The 18,865-nt window shown below is 39.9% G+C and overlaps 3 protein-coding genes across 6 annotated transcripts; 1 reads left to right on the top strand and 2 right to left on the bottom strand.

The window, feature by feature from the left end:
• Positions 1-3,940: 3,940 nt before the first annotated feature.
• On the bottom strand, positions 3,941-9,208 carry pcyox1 (prenylcysteine oxidase 1). 3 transcript variants are annotated; one of them, XM_046375447.1, is made up of 9 exons: positions 8,813-9,207; positions 8,438-8,582; positions 7,333-7,539; positions 7,030-7,204; positions 6,686-6,897; positions 6,419-6,571; positions 5,673-6,326; positions 5,081-5,107; positions 3,941-4,736 (listed from the first exon to the last, which is right to left on the bottom strand). In XM_046375447.1, the coding sequence occupies exons 2-8, from the start codon at positions 8,556-8,558 to the stop codon at positions 5,085-5,087; spliced, it is 1,545 nt and encodes a 514-aa protein (XP_046231403.1). In that variant the 5' UTR covers positions 8,559-8,582; positions 8,813-9,207; the 3' UTR covers positions 3,941-4,736; positions 5,081-5,084. The 3 variants fall into 3 exon arrangements, with proteins under 3 accessions (XP_046231403.1, XP_046231402.1, XP_046231404.1); XM_046375446.1 differs by having other exon boundaries at positions 3,941-5,107; positions 8,813-9,208; XM_046375448.1 differs by having other exon boundaries at positions 3,941-6,326; positions 8,813-9,204.
• A 105-nt stretch (positions 9,209-9,313) lies between these two features.
• On the top strand, positions 9,314-11,148 carry fam136a (family with sequence similarity 136 member A). Its single transcript, XM_046375453.1, has 3 exons — positions 9,314-9,597; positions 9,711-9,851; positions 10,349-11,148. The coding sequence occupies exons 1-3, from the start codon at positions 9,511-9,513 to the stop codon at positions 10,535-10,537; spliced, it is 417 nt and encodes a 138-aa protein (XP_046231409.1). The 5' UTR covers positions 9,314-9,510; the 3' UTR covers positions 10,538-11,148.
• A 929-nt stretch (positions 11,149-12,077) lies between these two features.
• gmcl1 (germ cell-less, spermatogenesis associated) lies at positions 12,078-18,320 on the bottom strand. Of its 2 annotated transcripts, none has more exons than XM_046375449.1 (15): positions 17,977-18,320; positions 17,128-17,308; positions 16,873-16,996; positions 16,663-16,759; positions 16,481-16,578; positions 16,248-16,360; positions 16,070-16,135; positions 15,595-15,679; positions 15,412-15,502; positions 15,180-15,320; positions 14,718-14,787; positions 14,548-14,623; positions 14,303-14,448; positions 13,634-13,721; positions 12,078-13,532 (listed from the first exon to the last, which is right to left on the bottom strand). In XM_046375449.1, the coding sequence occupies exons 2-15, from the start codon at positions 17,295-17,297 to the stop codon at positions 13,392-13,394; spliced, it is 1,506 nt and encodes a 501-aa protein (XP_046231405.1). In that variant the 5' UTR covers positions 17,298-17,308; positions 17,977-18,320; the 3' UTR covers positions 12,078-13,391. The 2 variants fall into 2 exon arrangements, with proteins under 2 accessions (XP_046231405.1, XP_046231406.1); XM_046375450.1 differs by lacking the exon at positions 17,977-18,320 and adding an exon at positions 17,605-17,619.
• Between the last annotated feature and the right edge of the window lie 545 nt (positions 18,321-18,865).

Raw genomic sequence — 18,865 nt, 5'->3', positions numbered from 1 at the left:
TTAAGTGCATATAAAATGAAACACAAGAAGACAGGTTGTACACGTAGGTGGAATAGTTCCCTTTTTTATTGTCAGTAAATTCTATTGCGCTATTCAGGCACTGGGTGACGAATGTGCGTTAGGACCTGCATGCTTCTGTGCTTTCTCACTCCAGTACATCTGTGACACAGGGGCAGACAGAGAGGATTCCTTTACGCTAGTTATACATTGCAAACACACCAGTAAATTCAGTAATTTTCCAGGGCTCTCCAAGTGTGTTTATGAACAATAGCTCTAGGTTTTTCTAATATGACTCGCTCCTGTCCACGTACTGATGAATGACTGCACCAGTGTGTGGTTTTACTGCTGTAAGGCATAAAGCGAGGCCTGCTCTATACTAAAAGGATTAGCATTTACTGCTTCAGGCTGATTCTCTCTTCTTTTTTTTTTTACACCACAGGATGAAGGTTTTCCTTCTGGGAAATTTTGGACTTATCTAACATTAAATAATCATAAAGACAACCTTTATCACTGCATTGATATCTCTGGATCAATTTTAAAATGATCCCTTCAGCGTCTTTCAGGGCAGGGACAGTGCATCCTTGGTCCTAAAATAACCTGAATCAGATGATACAGTATAAATCAAGCACAATAAGCACCTGGGGACAGACGTCTCGGAGTGCCCTGGATTCTTGTCCTAGATTTACTCACAAGGTGGACCGGGTGCAAATAAACAACGCTGGCATCTTATTTTTGAGGTCAAGCAGTAAATAGACTTTGTCAAATCTGTGGCAACTAAAATATAGCTCTAGGACTTTTGTTTTGAACGTTTGGATGCACGGAACTGGGAAAAAATACCATCTCTGGAGCTTTTACAAGCTGACAAGTTATAAATTTATAATTGGTCTTGCAACATTTTATTGTCTACTTTATTCTCAACCCAACCTATAAAGCTTTATAACACCATTTAAATCTGTCTGAGACTGGTTGAGACTGGTTTTGTTTTTTTTTTTTCGTTGTATTGCATAACCTACAATTTAACTCTCACTGTGTTGTTCAAAACAGTTTACCACAAGCTTGATCGGCAGGTACTGTGACTCTGTCTTAAAAAAAGTGTTTTTTACCATCTGAACTCAGACCAGTAGCTAATGGGATAATGACAGTAAACAGATAGGGGTACACTCAGACTTAGACAGAGATCTTGTGTGTGTGTGTGTGTGTGTGTGTGTGTGTGTGTGTCATTTAGACATTTTCACCTTGCTGGGTGGTTGAGCCTTGACTGAATCCATCTGCAGAGGAGAAATGGGAAAAGGAGCATTACGGCTAGTTGTTATAGTTTGAGATTCAGTACAGTGACCAGTTTACTAGATCTTACCCACACTGGTTGTTGCCTCATGGTGATCTGGGAAGACATTAAAATGGACTCAGAGTTCAAGCAAAAAATAACTACCGGTAGATACAGTAAAAAGCTTTGCAAGACTGGAGTGTTTTCTTTCTTCCGCTTATTTAAAAATTGCTCAAAACTGTAAATATTTGATTTTGATGATTTTGTTTGAAGAGTCTTGGTAATGTAGTATTTGCTTTAGTAGTAATTGACTTCAGTGTAGACTTTCAACACTTACCCCTCCTCTGTCTCCCTGTCAGAAATGAGACAAAAAATTGTCACAAAGCTGAAATTACAGCTCTAATGTTAAAAAAAAAAAAAATCTAACATCCCAAACTCACCATCTGCTTCCTCAGAGGACTCTGATTCTGTGGTGAACAAAGACCATCAGTGTCCAAGTTAGTACAAGTCTTTTATTGCCATCTACAGGCTGATACTCAAACAGTAAAACCAGTTGGTGCTTTGACCTCCCTCTGCCAGAGGAGGATTTTTAAAGTTATCTAACGCTCTCCACGTAAACAAAGATATGTAGTCTGTTATTTTTTTATTTATTTTTTTTACACACCTGTGCTGTCACCTTCAGCTTCAACATGCTCCTCCACTGTGGGAAACATTTCAACAGGTGATTCTGACATCCAACACACCATCAGTATTGAGTGTATTCATCAATTCATCATCAATTTTAACTTACCAGATCCATCCTCAAAAGCCTCTGCGTGTAGAATATGTGAAAGAGTTCATCACAAACTGCACCTGAATCAGCTGTTATTAGTTTTGAATGTCAAAAGGTCGTACGGTTCCCCTTACCAACACAGCAGATGTCCTCACTCTGTTCCTCTGTGACTTGAAAGGAAAGAATACAAATTATTATGACTTGTTTCGTATACTGCATTTAACACAATGGATGAAAGGCTTATTTACGTACGGTGGCTGAAACGAACAAACTTACCATTCGTGTGAGCGGCCTCATTCTTCTGAGCGGCTTCAAACTCCATCTGATCTGAGGAGAGAAACAGACAGATAAACTGAAGCAAAACTACAAGAGCCGAAGAGAACAAATGACATGAAGAAATGTAGTGTTACAGAAAACAAATGGAGAAATGAATCTGTCTGGTCTCCTTGTGTGATTATAAAGCAAATGAGAAGGCTGCCTCACTTGCATCCTGGTGGATTAACACACTGACGTAAACACAAAATAAAACATACCAAACATCAAACATTTGGACCAATACCTATTTTCTGCAGTTCAGTCAACCCATCTGCATGAAAAACAAGACAATTGCACTGAATTACATCTATTTTAAGGCATGTAAGCATCATCACATTCACATAATTATTATTGATGATAATTATTATTGATAATTCCTCACCGTGCTGAGCAACTGCTTCCTCTTTCTCTGCAGATTCCAGAGATGCTGAGAAAGCTAGAATTCATCACAAGTACTTCAATCAGACTTCAGTTAAATACAACTAAATACATCTTGTCTTATTCGCAGCTAAGCAGGAATTGGTTTTCTGTAGAGGCACATTGTCAAGTAAATATATAAAAACAAGTAAAACACATTGACTTTTGTTTCAAGATTTTGACCTCCCAGCCTCCATCAATGGAGATGATGACATTTTAAATCAGTCACGCTCTGATTCTGTTGACAATCATAAATAGTTAATCATTCTTACCAGACTGAAATGCTGCCACAGTGACGAAAACAAATATTGGCACTAGAAATCTCATCTTGGCTGCTGGTCTGGCTGTGGACTGAGGATTCTGGATGTCCCTCTCAACTTTTGACTGTTGTTGTCAGTTTCCAGCCTCTTATATCTTCGGCCACATCACATGTTTTGCATGGACAAGCGGCTCTGGTACCATTGTCCCTCCCTACCTGAGAGGACAGCTGGGTGGCACATCACCACACAGACGTATCCTTATTCAGGCCATCAATGCTGTCCATTGTTGGCGCTTCAGTCACGCGGGCCTTTATTTAGGATGTTACTGTGTCTGTTTGATTTGTTTTGTTTTGTTTGTTTTTTTTTAAAAAAAGGGAGTCCTTGCAAACTGAGCTGAAAACAATGCTTTACATCCTTGGCTTTGGAATGATGGGTCACAGTGTCGCTCAGGAAGACAATTCCTCAATTAATCAAGCAGATCAAAGAGAAAATTCAAACAGCCGCCGCCGTTACTGTTTTTTTTCTTGTCTCCTCAGTCTTTGATCTTTTGTTGCAAAGACTGGAGAACATTTTATTCTTCTCATCCTTAAATTAGATAAAACTGAATTTAAGATGCTGATGGAGCGAGATTAAACTGGATTTTAAAAGTGATATGAGGCAGAAAGAAATAAAAAACAAGTACAAGTTGGGTGAGAGTTTCTCGTATAAAGACAAGAATAAAAGCAAATCTATAAATAATGTAAAAAAAAATAAAGTTCACTTGTGGACTTGATTTTTGTTAAATTCATTTGATGGAGCTTTCAGTCTGTGCAAACAATATATGTTTGCCTTTCACAGCTGACATCATAGCTTTCATACTTTTTAGCTGAAGGCTTTGGAATAAAATAATAAATAAGTAAGAGTACAAGTAAGTGAATAGGAGCAGAGACGAGACAAGGCCTCATCACTTTATTGTGATTGTAAACACCTGCAAAATACAGTCTGATCCAGTAGCCGTTCGAAATCAAAAGTTCAGATTTGTCATTAAAAGCCTAATTTTATTTGTGCAGAAGAAGCCAGTGTAAATACTCCACATGGTCGTTTTTAGCCTTCGCAAATGGACTTCAGTGCAAAACGTTTCTGTCACTTAAACTTAAACTATTAATATTTGTGTTACAGTATGTCTTCACAACCAGAAAACATCTTTCAAAAATCTAGAAAAATACACCTCTAAAAGTGCTTAAGAAACAGGAAGCAACCTACAAATTTGTTCCCCAAGTGGCTAAAGAGCATGAAAGTGGTGTAAGTGACCCAACATCTGATAAATCACAAGTACATAATACTTCAGAACAGATTCTCCTCTGTATGTGACATCAAAATACAAAAAAATGCATCTTTTTCAGTGAGGTCTTGGTGTACTGACTGATGGCTATTTTCATATCATTAAAAATGACATAGGAACAAGAAATGATTTGTAACATTAAAACCGGGTTATTATTTAATAAGGACATGAGCCAATTGTTCTATCGTTAAGGCGCAATCGTTAAATAATCATCAAAAGCGGAATTTATACTCTGTTACTGCAATAGTTTGATCATAAGTGACATCAACAATATCCAATTTACAAAGAAAAATGTTGTGGTGACACAACTCCCTCGCTGACAGCTACCTGCACTCACTAGCAACGTATACAGTAGCCTGCCGAGGAGGTAGAGAGACTGAGAGATCACTGGAAGACACATAAATCCATCACTTGAAAAGGACCTCTTTATATTAGCAAACATTTCCTGTATGTTAGTTGTACCGTGTTCATAACAGCAGGAACGCACATAAAAAAAATAAAATAGATTTGTTTGAGACACCCATGTGAGGACCACTTACTGAATGAGAGTATGTGTCTACCTGCAGTGCAGCATTTTCACAGTGATTACAAAATTCAGCACAGCACAAGTTTAAGCCGCCTTTTAGTGTGATTTGTGTTGCTGTTGCTGGTGAACAATGAACTGTGCCCGTGATTTAAGGATTTATTCTCTGTTTCAAGCATACTATTGGTAATAATATTGTTGTACTCACCAAGTTAACTACTGAGATCTGGGAAGACTAAAAAGACAATATAAGTCAGACAGGACAAGAAACATGAATAATCAAATGATCAGACAGGTTTTAAACAAACCCTGCAGGTTAGCTTCTTAATTTGAAGAGAAAATGAAGACAAAGAGAAACGACTTTCTGGTTAAGCTCTAAAATCCCATATTTAAAAGTATATGTGTGTTCAGAAACAGTTTTCATGTGCATTGAGGGTTTTACTTCAGAATACAGCAGTCTAGATAATCTGGTTAAACTGCTGATCGTTTACAGCAGGTCATGTTTGTTGCCCTGTCAGACTTCATTGTAGCTATGTTGCCGTCTTCAGCTGTAATTTTTGGGTACAAGGTAGAAATTATTAGAAATTATTATTAAAAACCACAACAGTAAGATCCAAGTTTTAAAAAACTGGAATGGCCCTTTAAGTTAAAAGAGCTCAGAGCACCCCAGATACCTGAAAGAGAGTTGGGATTTGCCCTGACAGGAGTGTTATTAAGTGCACCAAGCCTGTGGCTTTACTGTATACTGTACTTGATTGAAATTATTTTATTGTTTTTAGTTCTACCTATTCAGAGTTCACCTCTTAGTCGGGTGTGCAGGTCTTCCTGGTCAATCTTGCTGACCTGTTGGTGCCAGCGGTGGTGTGCCAGCAGGGCCACGTTGCGGGCAGAGATGGCACTCATCTCCATGGCGCTGGCCGCCCACTCCACAGCGTTGAGGTAGTACAGCCGGTTGTGCAGGATGAAGGGAGGGGTCTTGCGTTGCGGCGGGCGATAAGAGGGATAAGCTAGCCACCGGGTCTCAGACACCGAATCCCAGGAGAGGAAGATGTCCCGCAGCTGCTCCTGGGACAGTGGCTGTTGGGAGAACACCTTCCAGACTTTGGTCTGGCTGGCAGGGGGTCGCTTGTAACCCTGAGGGATGTGCACAGGGTCAAGAGAGCTCAGGCTGTGGATGGCACAGCCCTCTGTGGTTAAGACATCAGATACAGTGAACTCCGAGGCTGGCTCTGTGGTCCCGAGGTAGGATATGTTCACCATGCCGTGGATCAGAGTGGAGACAGTCTGGTGGTAGTGCCCCGGATAGTGAGACGGAATTGGAGGAGAGAACCCTGAGAAGGTGATGTCAGACTTTCCCTGGTGAAGTGGTGTTGCTATTATCACTATGTCATACAGTGAGTGCGCTGAGCCTGATTCTCCAACGTAACTGACCTCATAATAACTGGTCGTGGCGCCTGGAAATGGGAAGTGAAGGGAAGTTAAGATGACAAGATGAGAAATCCATCAGTGAGAGAGAATGACCAAAATGAAAGAACGTGATAGGTACCCTTCTTGGATGGTCGAACTTTGACTGAAATGGAGGTCACTCTGGCAGAGATAAGCTCACTTTTGCTGTGGTACAATAGTCCTGAGCAAACTCTCTTATTGCCTCCATCCACTGCCCACAGGCCTGAATCTGCTCCTGCTAGTGACACGGCCCCTGGATGACAAAGCATGCAAATTTTAATTAATTCTATTTTACAGCTTTTTACAAAAGAATTGTTTTATTAAATATGTGATGAACCAATTCAACCTCTTACACTGGAAAACATACCCACAAAGCCATTGATGCGGACACTTTGGCCATAGTTGACACGTGTGATGGGTGTAACAATATCATTGAGGAAGACCTGTGAAAATCCTTCGCCCATCATTGCTTCCTCCAGAGTCTGATTCATCAGGGTAAGAAAACTATCGCCGCCCATGGCATGCAAGAGCCTCTCCACACTGGAGAATGAGTAACCATACTGCTGATACTGGTAGATCCTTTGAAGAGAAAGGATTTATATGATCATTAAGACAGCCAGCAGTAAAAAGAACAGTGATTCTGTTTTGACATTCCCATATCTAAAGCGAAACAAACGAGATTTAAGGGACAATTGCTTTTCTCCTCCTCACCTCATAAATTTGTCCAAAATACTCTCCACCCACATCTGCATTCGGAGGAAGCTGAAGCCATATCGCCAGAGCATGCGAAAAAAATTGACTATAAACCAGTCACTCTCTTCATATGTGAGCTCCTTTCCATCAAAGATTGCCATTTTAGAGGAGACATCTTTCCGCGAAGAAATACCTGAAACAAATAGGACAAATAAGATGGGTTCAAGTTTCAAATACAATGAACTACATATCAATTATGGTTTCATTTATTCATGTATTTGTTCTGAGTCTGTTTATTCAACAAATGTTGACAGATTTTACCTAATTTTTCAATGAAGTGCTTCATGTGTAGGTTCAGAGGATGGATGGCTGAACCTCCCGTCTCATACTCATAATCTCCAATCGTCACCGTCGCCAGTCGCCCACCGACATCGGCAGGTTCAAACACGTCGATCTTCACGCTGGCTCCAAACTCCTGCCTGAGGTAATATGCTGCAGCTGTGCCACCGATGCCTGCTCCGACCACAGCTTTAAAGGAGCAGTGATAGCAGAATCAAACCACTCTCCAACTCTACTCTTGGCTGAAATTGTTCTCTTGAGATTACTGCGTGTGTAAGTGTATATGAGTGAACATTTTTAGATTTCACCTGTGCATTTAATTGATTCATAAAAACTTTTTATGCTGTAGGTCCACAGCCAAATTTACAAAATAATCTTCTTTCCCCAGTTCTATTTTATTTGACATTCAACTTTACTTTTGTCACATCACACTGTGTCCTCTTTAAACTACAGCTAAATACAAACTGTATAGATTATCATCATTTAATCTACAAAATGTCTATCACATTTTCCTAGAGCTCAATTTGACATCTTCAAATAGTTTTGTTTATTTAAATAATGAACAACAGGCCAGAGATATTCAATTTATGATTCTTTTAAATGAAGAAAAAAAAATCCACACATTGGAAACACTGGAACCTGCAAATGTTTGGCATTTCTCCTACCAAATAGTTTTGATTAATCTGTTATAATGACGGTTTGTCATTTTCTCAAAATCAAGTTCCCTCTCAGGAGGCCTTATAGTTTTGCTAAAGGCAAGCTGATCGTAGAAGTGAGCTGTGATCCTTATTCAGTCAAATTAAAGGGTTTTTTTATTTAAAAAAACGACTGACTACTGTCTAATATCTTTGCATCATGCCATGAAAAACCCATCCCATGACTGTCTATTCTGGGTGAGATCTCCACACAGAAATCTGATATGAAATCAAACCTCCATGTGCATAATAAGGCGCTTGGCTATCTTCCAGTAAAACAGACTTTAGAAAGAGGACGTGAGCATCAGAACAAACAGAGGAAGTATTTGCAGAAAGGATGACTGGTGGGTTTTTTTGTTTGTTTTATTCATGAACCCCTAGGACTTGCTTACCTATCTTTTTGGGCTGATCCTGCAGCTCTGGGGCTGAGGCGAGACTTCTTCTCCCAGTGTGCCAAAGCCCCAGAAAAAGCAGCGCTCTCAGTGACATGGTTTGTGCATTCATCGTGGGCATCTAATACTCTGCACTACGGAGCATCTATACAGGAGGAATAAACACGACCTATGATAAGTTAAGCAAGCTAATAAATTCAAGTCAACAGTCTCTATCAGTCTTGGTCAAAGGTTACAGGGCTTCACGTTCATGAAAACACAACCAAATGAAAAAGTAATAAAACTTACTGTATAGCCGAAGCAAACCCTATCATGTTAGTCTAACATTTTAAACTTTATAAAGAGAAAGCGTTCAATAAACTGGTGTGGACTCACCATTTCAAGTCACTACAGGAAGGTTGCTGTTGGTCCAGACGTAGCTTTCACAGAGTTAACCTCTCTGCTACACTAAACGATAACTTCAAAGGTCAGTAAAACCTCCACCGGTCTGCTTGAAACTAAAACTGAGCTGTTAACAAGAACTATAATGAAACTAGAAACTGACGATAACTAACTTAACTTGTTTAACAATTGAATCACGTCGTAGAACCGTGAAAGTCTTTAAATATTAAGACACACTTCCGGGCACGTTTACGTTCGAGTTTCACGATAAAAGCATTACAAATACAATTGAGCGGACGGAAGTTGTCATCATCTCGCGAAAAGATAAAGAAATATTAAAAATAGTTCATTTACAATAGTGATGAAAAATATATGTATGAATGCGAGAGTATACTGTATCATTCAGCTTGTTTATCTTCCAACCCTGCTTGGAGAAAAATTTAACTCTGCTCATACAAAACGGAAGAGGATTTTGTTTTTGATGAAACCTAACGCGGAAGTAAAGCGGAAGTGGTGTAATCTCGCCTTGGACCATGCTTGAATGGAGGTGACCTTAGTTATTACAAAGTAAAGCAACTTGGCGACAGTTTTGCCGTATATACCACAGATACAGCCAGTCAGGCCTAGTTTATAAATTGAACTCCTCTTGGATATCAGTGAAGACTTTTGTGGAGAGCGCGGGACAAACAGAGATGGCAGAAGCACACCAAGCACGCATGCAGACTGTGGTGGAAGAAATGGTCCAAAGCTTGGAGAGGGACCACATCCGTAAAATGCAGGTAAGTGTCTTGTCTGTGTATAACTGCGCGTACAGAGCTTCGTTTCTTTCCACCAGTCTGATCTCTGTAGCATCTTGTCAATCACATGTCTTACATGTATGTTTGTGCTGCAGGGTCGCATGTTCAGCTGCAGTGCAGAGTGTTGTAGTCGTCCCTCAGACTCCATGTCCCAGGTGCATCAGTGTATCGAGAGGTGTCACACTCCTCTGGCCCAAGCTCAGGGACTGGTCACTTCAGAGCTGGAGAAGTTTCAGGTGAGGAGGATGATATCCACTTTCACCACCGTGCAAGCTCTTCCTCCCTGCCCACATTTGAGAGTGTGGCATTTTCAAAAGCATCCTTTCAACGACAAGATTATGTTTTCCAGTGGCATTTAGATCAGAGGTGTTATAATTAACTCCACAAACCCATCAGTTTAACCCACTTGGGGTTCCTGAGATAAAAAAAAAAAATATCAGTCAATATAAACAATTTATATGCACCATGTGAGCACAATAACAGACTGAGTAATGTAGATACTGAAACTACTTTTTCATAACGGTCCCTTCTACAAGATACACCATAAGATGAGGTAAGGTTTTGGACAGAATACTATAGTAAATATCCACAATGTGTGTACTAGTTCCCCTGCATCCATATAAATTAAAATGCTTAGTCACCTTTCACCTTTATTTCGAAGTATGCCTACAGGGCTTCCCTCATTGTGTTTTTTGTCTAAAATATTTTCTCTCTCATCTCCTTGCCCTCTCAGGACCGTCTCACCAGATGCACGATGCACTGTAACGATAAGGCCAAAGATCTCTTTGACTCCGGCGCCAAGGAGCCAGCTGTTCGATCACTGATGGACCGCTGTGTAGGCAGCTGTGTGGACGACCACATTAACCTGATCCCCAGCATGACCCGCAGACTCAAAGAGAATTTGGACTCTATACAGCAGTGAGCAGCGGGATGTGCAGCTGTAGTCCCGTCCTGGTGACAGCCTGAGCTCATCACAAGCATACATACAGCAGCGCAGGGTTAGTCAACTCAGCCAGTTTGACCAGTAACACCTGAAGAATAGAGGGCTGGAACACCATGCAAGAGTGGGGGGAGCAAAGTTCAAAATGGTTTGTGCTATTTTTGTGTTAAGAGGCTGAGACCCTGAACATTGATGTTGTCGTCGACATTTAAAACTGCTCACTGTGAGATTTGTAATTGTACTACGTGTGATCTGGTGTCTCTGGGGATGCACCTGGATTCACGTCATTGCGTGTGAAGATCGGCTCAGAACAGCTTTCAAGAGACCTGTTAAGTATTTTTAACAGTGGTCATTCGGTGCAAATCAAATTTTAAAACACGGAGGAGCATCCTAATTCAGTTGTGCACCTACTCATGTATAAATTTGTGAGTGTCCTTCACGGTCAACTCCTCTTAGCCGTAATAAATTTCTGAAGTTTGTCCAGTATGAGCCCGCTGATCCCTCATTCTTATTACTGCGAGTTGTTCTGTGATTTTCTGACCTCCTAATGCAAGATATGTTTATATATCTGGATTAAAAGTACTGTACACATACCTGTTTTTGGACTGTATTACTTCTATAATTACAACACGAGCTGACAAATGACAATGCCAGTAATGCGTTTGTTACAGTTTTAATTTAGTTTTACTTTTAATGAGAATATTCTCAATTATATACAAATAATTGTACAAGAAAGGCAGCACTGAAAGGTGGCAATCTGAGTAACTGCAGGGGAACTTTGTACATGAACAAAATGCAGCACACAGTAAACACATTGTTGGTGTGATGTAAATCCCACAACCCATTTACTTGGTCCAACTCTAATGTACTGTCGATGGGCTTTTAGAAAATATCTGAATTTAAGTAAAACATTTAGCGAAGCCATTTTAATTATGCAGCTAATCTGATGGACGAAAAGTAATAAATTTCTGCAGTAATGACAAGCCACTTTTTGAAGAGAATCAATGTACAGCCAGTAAAGAACAGCATAGGAACATAGACAAGCAAAGCTGAGAATTAAGACTGCTGAATTATATTCAAACAGATCTGCCTGTTAGAACGGGGGAAATCAAACTGAATCTGCAACATTTGAGAGAACATGTGTGGGTGGTTGAGAATGAGACAATAAATGAGCAAAGGAGCAATACAAGCAGTCATCATGACAGGGTGTTAATTACGAGCTGTGAGAATAGTCTTAAGTGATCGGTTATTTCATGTGGGATTTTACAGAACGCAATCACTGACAGAACAAGAATTAAATAGCTGGGCAGCTCCAACTGTAACAATGTCCGAATGAACACCATTAAGTACAAAATCAGGCCTCAGCACAGGGGAAAGGCAACAATGAGGTTGAGCACCAAATTGAGTCACCATCTTTAGGAGTAAAAATAATAATACACTGTAGCTATTTCATCTATAGACGCATAAATACATGTGTAACTATCTGTAGCGAAGACCTATGCTGGAAAAACTGATCATGTGATAGCACCACAGCCCATATGAACGGGCACTTTTATTGGCTGTCAAGAATTGTTTACAATTTCCTTTTGCAAAAATAAATTCATACAAATGAAGTAAAAAATAAATAAATGCCAAACAAAAAAAACACCTTAGATTTTGAACTCAATGACAGTTACGGCACAGCTATACAGGCTGATTAGAATGAGTTGGCAGTACATGTCTGCTTTACATGGGTGAAAATCCCCCAGCTGTACACCGCTGCACACACTCAGCATGATTACTGGGCTTCGCTAGTTTACTTTTATTACTTGAAGCAATGTTTTCGTTCATAAATTTAACGTTGGCAGAGGTGATACCAGATTTCTCCAGTTCACTAAAGAAGTGGATCCTGCTTTTACTGCATCTTTCAACATTCACAAGTGGTAACTGTTGACTGTAGTCTGATAGTTGATAATCAAAAAGCAACAGGTGGTAGAAATGCTGTGTCAGACTTTGGTCTTTTTTTTTTTTAAACAACTTTTAAGTCTTGGTAGAGATTGGACAGTGCCTTTTCCTTTGGACTCAGCCAAACGGAGTCATGAGAAATGTTGTAATACAATTATCAGTCTATATGGTTTATGACACTGTCGGTATATGTGGTATTTTGTTCACTTCCTACATGGAGCCATCGATTCAAGGCAGTGCAAACTATGGGTGCTGCTTTGCATGACGATTAGGAATCAAGTGGAAAACTTGTGCTGGTGGAGTTTTTGAGTGCATCCATCAGTCAAGCCAAGGGCCACACCTCTGACCATCAACCCACAGTCCATTGTTATATGGTTAGAAGGAGTAACAGATATGACACTTCCCATACACCTTCTGGTACTGTTCTCATGATGTTTCCACATTCCAGAGTGAATATGTGCCCAGACAACACAGATAAACCACCTCCACAGAGGTTTTCATATGAAAGTGTAACTCTTCCAAGGTCACACAGTCGTCAGATCTGAAAGAGTCCAGAGACTTGCAGGTTTTCCCATCTCGAGAAAAAGTCCGACACTACAGCGCAGAGAGGTCATGACAGAGTACCAGGTTTGAAGCTGCTCTGAAGGTCAAGGGTGACCTAATCCTTCCTGGTCATGGTAGAGTATAAGCTGCTAACTCTGAATGTGCCAAAACACTGAATACGTGGATACAAAACATTTTCCCTAAACATTTCACTGAGTTACACGGCATGCACATGATATGCCTGAAGTCAAAGTGATGATAAACGTGTCAGTGGATTGTACATACAAACTTGTCAGTGTCTCAGTATTACCAGAGGAACAGCAGCTGTTACTGGCTGCTGAAGTGTGTATCAAGACACGGTTTGAGCAGTGCTCTCTTGTTCTGACAAATCTGGACGGTGGTCCGAATGAGGCGACGTATACAGGAAGTTACAGCACACGTAGAGTGGGAATGATAACAACCGGCTGTCCAGGTTCATCACCACATACTCCTGAGGAGGAATGTTAAGTGAGTCAAGATCCTCATTTCATACAAGATAATTGAACTGACAGTTGAGAGATCTACTTCAGCAGGTTAACGCTGTTCACTGACCTGGTCTTTTTCAAGTGTGAGAAGCTGGTAACCTGTTGAACGGCTGCAGACCAGTTTTCCGCGGCTGTCAAAGGAGGCGAGGCGTAACCTGAACAAATAAAAAAAAAGTCGATATTTGCTTTCTTGAAGAGAGACACCACTCTCGTGTCTGTAAGGTAAATATGAAGCTACCGCCAGCAGTTGATTAACATTAACATAGCTTAACATAAATACTGGAAGGGGGGGGGGCTAACATCCAACTCTCGCTAAATCCATTTCCCAAAATGTTGCACTATTCCTTTAAACAAACAAACAAATACCTGGCTTCAGTATATAAGTATTATAACAACCAAATAAGCTCAGTCATGCAAAACTGCCTGTGGTCAAAAAGCAGTAGCATGTTTCTATTGTGTAATTCCAGAGAACAACATTCAAATTCTATTACAGTCACTTGATTATCACTTAATTACTAAACACATACGACAACTACCCATCATTTTAAAATCAGATGAAACATGTACACAGTGACACTAAATATTTGTTTTGAGACTCTTCTTACAGACAAGATTTTTTTCATACTTGTAAACTTTATTGCCTAGTTTGCAAAATGATCCTGTTAGATTGCTCTAAACCCTTAAGTCCATAAAATAGACTCAACTTTACATGCTGAAAGGTGACTGCACTACAGACCTGTATGCCAGATGCCTTCGAGGTTGCAGACTCACAGCACCCCCACATGGCTGACTCAGAGTATTTCTTTTGAAGACTATGAAACGGTTAGTGTAGGTTACCAGCAGGTCAAAACCGAAGTTAAAGCCCGTCCACCGCCAGCAGTACTAATGAGAGGAAAATACCAGTTTTTAAAATGTAGAAATTAAACACAACAAGTTGAACAGGAGCACAATTTACTGAAGCAGCGAGATTGTCTCACTCACGTCTCCATCTTTAGTCAGTTTCCTGCCACACCTCATGCTGCTCAGCTCAAACTCCTCTTTGTTAGCTTCATGGGGACTAATGACAGACAGGCACATTAAAATCTTATTCTACACATTTTTGTGGTTACATCAAACAGTGACATTCCAGTTGTTCAGTTGCTGGTTCTCACCCATTGTCGTTGTCAAATTCTGTCCGGAGCATAGCGAACCACTGGTTTTTGTACACGGATGTTAACCAATCTGGAATAAGTTTGAAAATAATATATTAACAGCACATAAATATGTGGAAATGATCGACACATAAACATCAAAAATGTTCTGCTTTACAATTTCTCATCAGGTTTTTGTAAATTCTAAGTAAAATCTAAGCAAGTCTGTCAAAGTCTTTACACCACTTAGAACGAAATAAGACAAGATGAAAAACTGAATTAAGCGCAAAGATGGAAATCAAATATTTGTCTACATAACTGCGCTAATTTTTTCTAGAATAATAAACCAAAAAATTCATGAATACTGAATTTGAATAAAATAATTCATTTTAACACTAGGCAGTGAAACTAAAGATTTCAATTTCCAGAGCACAGAAGAAGCAAATTCATGATTCAATTATGGCAGACAGAGCAACAGCTTACCAGGGGGCAAAATATTGTCTCTCTCCAGGATGCGTGCGGATGCCAAATCGTTGATGATATACTGGAGACGAACATGCTTGAACACTGAGCGAAAAGCTGCACCCTCCTCTGTGTTCAAGAAGGGTTCTTTCTCACACAGGTCTGTAGAGCAAAGCCAGTCGAAAAGTGAGTCAAACAAAGACAAAAAACAGCATATGAAGATTAGTGCTTCCAAGACCTGGCCTTACTGTACCTGTTCTGCGTTTGCAAAGCCAGGCATCAGCGTCAGCCAGAAGCTGCTTGATTGGGCCGTCCCACAAAGGATTGAGCTGCAGAAACATCCACTGCAGAGAGAGAAAATTACAAAGAGAGCTCTTAGAAACAGGCCTGAGGGTACAGCGAGCGTATCGCATAAAATATAGAATTTAGCATGTACCTTTTTCAGAGCAGTGTATACATCCATCTCCACCTGCATGACAAACAGGTCCGAGGACTGGATGAGCTGCTCCATCACTTCCACTCTGTAAATGGTGAGTATAGTCATAGGTAATATTTTTACATTACTGAAACATAATACTGCTCAAAACAGCCATTTGATTCACTAAGAGCTGACGGCTTCATTATCAGAAAAGTTAAAAAACCTCATTAAAGGTATAAGCTTGAAGATTATTAGTGTTATTATTGTCTGTAACAATGACCAATACAGGAATGAAAACAGAAGAGTTTTGTTTTGTTTTTGGTTGAACAAACCCTTTCTCATAATTTAACAAAATATTATGCCCTATATTTCTGTATCTTTCAATGTCACTAATCCTGTAAAATTCAAAGCAGTAGATAAGTGAATGTACATGGTATGATAACTGAATTTTAATACCACGGTATATCTCTGTAACTCTGCTGAGGACACATACCCAAGCTCTTTCATCAGTTCAACATTTTGGTGGGTCATCAGGTTGTTAAGAAGCCACTCAAGACACCTGCAGAAAGAAATCCATACAGAAATACACAGTGTGATGCAAGTAACATGAAAGATGAATTTAGCCATTAATTACTGTGATTTGAAATTACTGAAATGAATTAAAATCTGACTTTTTCGTGACCGACTCCAAGCCATAGATACTGGCATAAGCAAAATAGTCACGCACAGTCTTCGCACTGATGTTTTCCTTCATGGTCTCGCCGCACTGCTGGATCAAACCATCCTGTAGATGACAACAAACCACGAGACTTGATTAGGTTTTGTATCATATGACCGCACAGGCAAAAATCAACATGGTAATTACAAATTTTAGACAATAGCTGACACCATTCAGTGTACTGACCAGCTGTAGCATACAAGCGGCAGCAAGAATACTGACAACCCTGCTGGGCTTGATCAGAACATCATCCCGGTACAGGGATCCAAACACGACTTGCAGAGCTGCACATACAAAACAGGAAAGTTCTGTCAGTAAAACACATACGGAAACACAGTCGACTGCTGCTAAGACTGAGGCCCCCTCACCTTCAGTATCGATGTTCTGGTCTGGGATCTCCAAGTTGATTTCCATCATGTTGGATTCCTTCCAAGAGCCACTGAACATGCTGGAGAAATATCCTGACTGCAAGACACATGACGGATGAAGAGAAAAAAGAAAGAGAAGAAGGAAGAGGGTTAAATGACAGACAATGATAAGCCCTTGAATGAATCTTTTTTGTATTTGCATTGTTTTACCTGACACAGGTACACTTTGTGGAGGTTCCATTCCTGTCCCAGAGCGCAGATGCGAATGTCACTGTTTTCACCATTCAGGAACAAGGTCTGATAAATATATCGTGACGTGCTTTTCAGTTTCTTCCTGCTCAAGTTCGGAAAATACAAACAAACAACAGAAGAGAGACAAAAACAAATGTAAGACTAAATAACAACGACTTAAAGAAGCTTGCCACTAAACTGACACACAGTGTGTTTCTGTTGAATCAGACTTGCCTGCGAGGTGTGTCTAATATGGCATCATCCTCCTCTTGTTCACTTTCGCAGTCACACTGGGCATTTCGTTTCCTCTTCTTACACTCACATCCATGCTTACTACTTGTGCCCTCTGCAACCTCATCTGGTCCCTGTGAGGGGTATCGGAACCTGCTGCTCAGATTCCCCATCTCTACACTTTCTAAGAGTTAAAACACAAACAAACAATCGCCAATATAACATGTCAGCTGTGCTGTATTGCAACAGAGCTTCTAGAAGTGCTGAATCAATAAAGAATCGGAATCCTGAGAACAGATACTGTTAGGGACTTTGGCTTTTGCAGTCTCATGATAAAGATGAGTTTTTTGTTACTTTTCTTGGGGCTTCAGCTAACAATGAATTTCAGTGCTGGTTAATCTTTTGATTCACTTTTCTGATTAACTGATTATTTAGCCTCTAAACTGTCAGAAAATAATATAAATAATGAAAAATGCCCACCTCTATTTCTCACATCTTCAAATTATTTGTCTAAACAGCAACCCAATATCATATATAAGACAAAAAATGCAGCAAATTCACACAGTGTTAGGCAAAATATTCCAAATTTTTCAAAAATGTGTTGTGGTAAATATCTTCATCAAGCACGGCATTATTCAATTAAATGTTACAGAATAAAATCAATGAAAGTAGAGCAAATTTGGTAAATGTGGTGCTGTTACAATGTGGCTAAATTTGTCTAAAAAGGACTTAATATTTACAACAACAGAAACGGCTACACTTGTGCATAACAGAGTTTGATGCAGTGGCTCCCTGCATATGCAAAGCAGATGTTCAGTCTGTCTAACGAAAACAAGGACTGAGCTCATTTACCTGATGACTAGCACCGGACAAGGTGAGGGTGAGGTATCAGTTCAATTTGGACGATAAACACCGGCGGATTATCTCAGACGAGCCAGCTGGAGAGGAGCTAGGTTAACCTCAAAACTAGCTTAGCTGCCGAATTTACAAACGAAAACGAGTACGGAAATAAGAGCAGCGTTAGTCTTGAGAAGCTACTACTCCACACAAGCCTCCACACCGCAGAAATATCTTTCCAGTTACATTTTTCTAAATTAAAGCAAATGTAGACCTAGAGACAGGAGAAGATGTGTAACTTCCCTGAAAATCTGTGGCTGCTTTTGTTATTCTTCTTCTCTCGATGGTTTCGTGTGTCGTTTGAACGTCAAAAAAGGGTTCCTTTGCTCACCGTCGCCACCTGCTGTGAGACGGACGCGTTACACAAGGACAGTACAATCACAAATCGTTTTGTTTCTTTGCACTTTGTTCCTAATATGTCTGGTTTAATCACTTCTTCATACTGCACCCATATCTTACATTTACCATAAGTCTTTAAAAAAGACATTTATTATCCCAGAAAATTCAAAACCGAATGACCAATCCTACACATGTGACTGTCCACTTCCTAAAATTCTGATATCAAATCCCTGACAGCATGACCTTTACTCTGAATCAATAAGCAAAGTAGTGGCAAACAGATACGAACATACAATACTTGACTGCCCTCTAGTGGTATGTGTGGTGTTCTGCTTGGAGAGAGAGCAATTACTTTTTCTTAATTTATTAAATGAAATTGTGCTTTTTGTGGAAACAGTGAAATAAAAACAAGCTAAATGCACTATTCATAAAGGACTTTATCACCTTCAAAGCATTTCACTGCATTATTTAGTATTTTATAAAACACATAAATGTTGACATCAGG

The sequence above is a fragment of the Scatophagus argus genome, chromosome 20 (genome assembly GCF_020382885.2).
Source record: "Scatophagus argus isolate fScaArg1 chromosome 20, fScaArg1.pri, whole genome shotgun sequence".
Taxonomy (NCBI): Eukaryota; Metazoa; Chordata; class Actinopteri; family Scatophagidae; genus Scatophagus; species Scatophagus argus.
The sequence above is the reverse complement of the archived record's forward strand: the minus strand, read 5'-3'. Positions and strand labels throughout refer to the sequence as shown.